The 3,727-nt window shown below is 43.6% G+C and overlaps 1 protein-coding gene across 5 annotated transcripts in view; it reads left to right on the top strand.

Moving 5' to 3' along the window:
• The window catches only part of LOC116850192 (peripheral plasma membrane protein CASK), a 238,178-nt gene that overhangs the window by 209,454 nt on the left and 24,997 nt on the right, over window positions 1–3,727 (top strand). For all 5 annotated transcript variants that reach the window (XM_032828171.1, XM_032828172.1, XM_032828170.1 and 2 more), the window contains 3 exons: window positions 553–744; window positions 1,377–1,541; window positions 2,135–2,203. In XM_032828171.1, the coding sequence (XP_032684062.1) occupies window positions 553–744; window positions 1,377–1,541; window positions 2,135–2,203 (426 nt within the window). The remainder of the gene's footprint in view (window positions 1–552; window positions 745–1,376; window positions 1,542–2,134; window positions 2,204–3,727) is intronic.

Raw genomic sequence — 3,727 nt, 5'->3', positions numbered from 1 at the left:
AATCCACGAATTACGGTTTGAACTGCTTGACCATCCACCTTACTCACCAGATCTAGCCCCAAGCGACTTCTTTTTGTTCCCTCATCTAAAAATTGCGCTCGGAGGACAGAGATTTTCGTCAAATGAAGAGGCAATCACCTTCGTGAACAATTATTTTGCAGAGAAAAACGCCGAGTACTATTTCGACGGGTTACAGAGATGGGAGCATCGCTGGGAGAAGTGTGTAGATTTACAAGGAGACTATGTTGAAAAATAAAAAACAATTTTCAGAAAAAATGACTTGTATCTTTGTTAGGTCGGAAACTTTTCAGACCACCCTCGTATATGACGAACTATTATGTACGATAAAATAATTCGTATTATTCGTATTACGTATCTTATTATTATATCTATGTATACATGTATATACACTATATCTATATATCGTATTTTGTTATTTGTACTATTTATTTTTCTGATAAGAAAATAATAACGTGTGATGGATTATGTGAAAAGCGTATTGCCTCGACTTTCAAATTTTAATTCGCAATTTCGCCTTATGATCTGTTCCAGGCACTTTTACAAGCGCACGACGTTGCCGGTCACGAGGTCTACGGCGAAGAAGCCACCAGAGTAACACCACCGCCGCTGCTGCCGTATCTAAATGGCAGCGACGATCTCGAAGGGCAAAACGGCGACTTAGACCTCGAGAACGTCACTCGCGTAAGACTGGTGCAGTTCCAGAAGAACACGGACGAGCCGATGGTAAGTGGCACTTTTGATGAAGCGCTCGCAATCGCGGAAACATGCCTCTTCGTCAACGCCGAAACACGTAGCATCGGGGTGCACGACACAATAGATTTTGTTACGATTTGTGGCAAGATTCTCTCGCACAATTGACCAACGAAGTGAAAATCCGCGCGCGTGAGTATTTTCTTCAAGAGAGAGAAAGAACGCGCGCGCCTATTTGAAAAATCGGAATGAGATAAACGTATCGAAGACGTTAGAGTTGAAATATCGTGCAATTCGAAGAACCGAGAGCACCTCAAGTGTTCTCGTTACGCGAATTAAAAGAGTGACGAACGGGGAAAATGCATCAGATGAATGGGAGAGCGCGATAAACGCTTTTCACACGGTGATATCGCATTCCCTGCGCTGTATAAATGCGGTGAACGCGCGCAATTCTACGCACCCTGCGAGACAATTGTGCTCGCGTGGCAATTTCAACTTGAAATTTACATTATCATTTTATAGCACACGCGGCTTAACTCGAGATTATAACATTTACCAATGCACGGTATATTACAAAATATAACTACGTAATAACTACGTTATTATCGATAGCGCGCTACATTTGTCGTTCTTAATCCATTTTGCGTTGCTCGCTTGCTTTTCAGGGAATCACGCTGAAAATGAACGAGGACGGAAAATGTGTCGTTGCGCGAATTATGCACGGTGGGATGATCCATAGACAAGCCACTCTGCACGTTGGCGACGAGATCAGAGAGATCAACGGTATACCGGTCGCGAATCAATCCGTTAATGCCTTGCAAAAGATCCTGGTGAGTACCGCTGTTTCGCTCGCAATCACGAGTGCTATTAAAAAAGTCGTCTTTTCGTTCTTATCGTACCATGATTCTGCTGAATGTTGCCTATTCCCCGAACCCAATTTTGAGGAAACTATTTCTCATCGATATGTTAATTATAAAGTGTTAATTAAACGTTAATTATCGAAAATTGCGCTGAAACGAAGCGTAATCTAGGTAACGCAAAGTAGACTCGTGCATTTTATATCAACATACGAAATATCGCGTTAAAGTTTCGCGTCTTTGAAACTCTTACTTGTACACTCTTTTTGCTCGTGCCGTGATTTTACTGAATGTTGCTTATTTTCCGAATCTAATTAAGACTGTTTTCTATTGCCACAAATGTTAATTACAAAACAAGTTGCACCGAAATGAAGCGCAATCTCGATAACGCAAGATAGACTGATATATTTTATACCAATACGAAATTGATCTCGCGTCAAAGTTTTACCGTTTTGGAACGCGCTTCATTTTTTTCTTCGTACAATTCGTACCACCGCTTATTTACCCCCTGCCTGCTTATTCGTAGTCGCAATGTTTAAAGAGTCGATCACATTCGACTGTTACAGCGGGAGGCACGAGGATCGGTGACCTTCAAGATCGTGCCGTCGTACAGGAGTGCGCCACCCCCCTGCGAGGTACAAGTAAGACCCAACACCCAAACCCTTTCCCAGAACACAAGTGTCGCGTCTAACAAGCCTACATCCTCCGCAGCCTCCACGGGCGCGAGCTCGGCAGGCGGCGCGAACAAATCCGGGAAATCGGTGAAAACCTCCGCGGCTGCCACGGGCAAAGAGAAGGCGCCCAAGACGCCGAAAGCCTCGAAATCTAAAAGTGCTTCCTCGTCCACAGAGAGCACACCTAGACGTCGGCTAAACCCATTGTCGGCCTTGCGTTCGCGAAAGTCATAAGTCTCGAGCGGAGCTCGTCGGTCCTGTTGGGACACGCGTAAAACCGCGCTGGTAACACACGTCCGCCTCTAGTCGTAATTGTAGAAGATTTGCCTCCTCTTGGGACGCCTTCCTTCCGACGACACGCCGCTTGACTAATTATCGGGACGCCCAAGTAGATTTGTGCGAAACTAGGCCTTATAGAGTAGGTAGCCTACGGTAGTTTATGGCAATTTTACGCGTGTTAAACTTTCCCGGTGCACTTTATCGTCGAGGCGCGTTAATTACGCGACAATTGCTTCCCGATAAATTTTGCTCTAGCGTATCGAAGGGAGATCATGTTTAGCAATATCACAGGATAATTTGAATTACAAGAGTGCGTGTGGTTTGAAAGCTTTAAGTAGTGAATTTATTTAACAGATTTAATAATTAATAAATGTTTGTAACTACATATAAAGTTACTTATTACTCATTAACACGATTTCCGAGATATTTAATTATGCTTAACGTTTCATTCGCGTAAAATATTTATTTATTTCTCGTGCCAGCGAAAAATCTGTCGGACAAAGGAAACAAGTAGATGATTTATCTCAACGTATTCTCGTTCGCGTATTTATGACAGATTCAAACTTAATCCTCTAGTAACGGCGTCTCACGTCCCGGATATTATTATTGATTACAACGTAGGAACACGCTTCGAAGCATAATCTATCAATCGCTTAAATAGTTCGCCACAGTTGCCCTTACACTGATGGTAAGAACCGCGATGGAGTTTACCGTAACAAACAAGTGATTATTTCCACCACGTCGTAGATTATTGTGGATAATCGTACGCGGGCGAGAATTCAAGAACGGCTAATTCGATTACGAACTCGGCTCGAACTTCAACGCGACTGACTTCGGTAGTGAAATGGCACTCCATATTTCGCTTCATAAGTTGGAGCGGATTGTATTACCTCGAAGAACCCGGCGCAAAGTGCGAGAAGTCTCTGCCTATTATTCGTCCCGCGATTAGGAAAGTTCTGTACTCGATAACGAACAGAGGGATATACGATTAGTTTCTCGATAGTTTGTAGTTTGTACACAGTTCCCTGCGTAGTTCTATCCAAGATAGACCACGGAGATTACGCGGAGTTTGCCGAAGGAGGCAGTTAAGACTGTCCACTTCGTGCGCGCGCCTTACGTATAAAATAATTCAATTGTTGGACTAGTCTCTCTCTCTCTCTCTCTCTCTCTCTCTCTCTCTCTCTCTCTCTCTCTCTCTCTCTCTCT

The sequence above is a fragment of the Odontomachus brunneus genome, unplaced genomic scaffold (genome assembly GCF_010583005.1).
Source record: "Odontomachus brunneus isolate Ranch 3 - 2012 unplaced genomic scaffold, Obru_v1 Obru_scaffold_136, whole genome shotgun sequence".
Taxonomy (NCBI): Eukaryota; Metazoa; Arthropoda; class Insecta; order Hymenoptera; family Formicidae; genus Odontomachus; species Odontomachus brunneus.
This window is presented reverse-complemented; position numbering and strand designations above follow the sequence as displayed.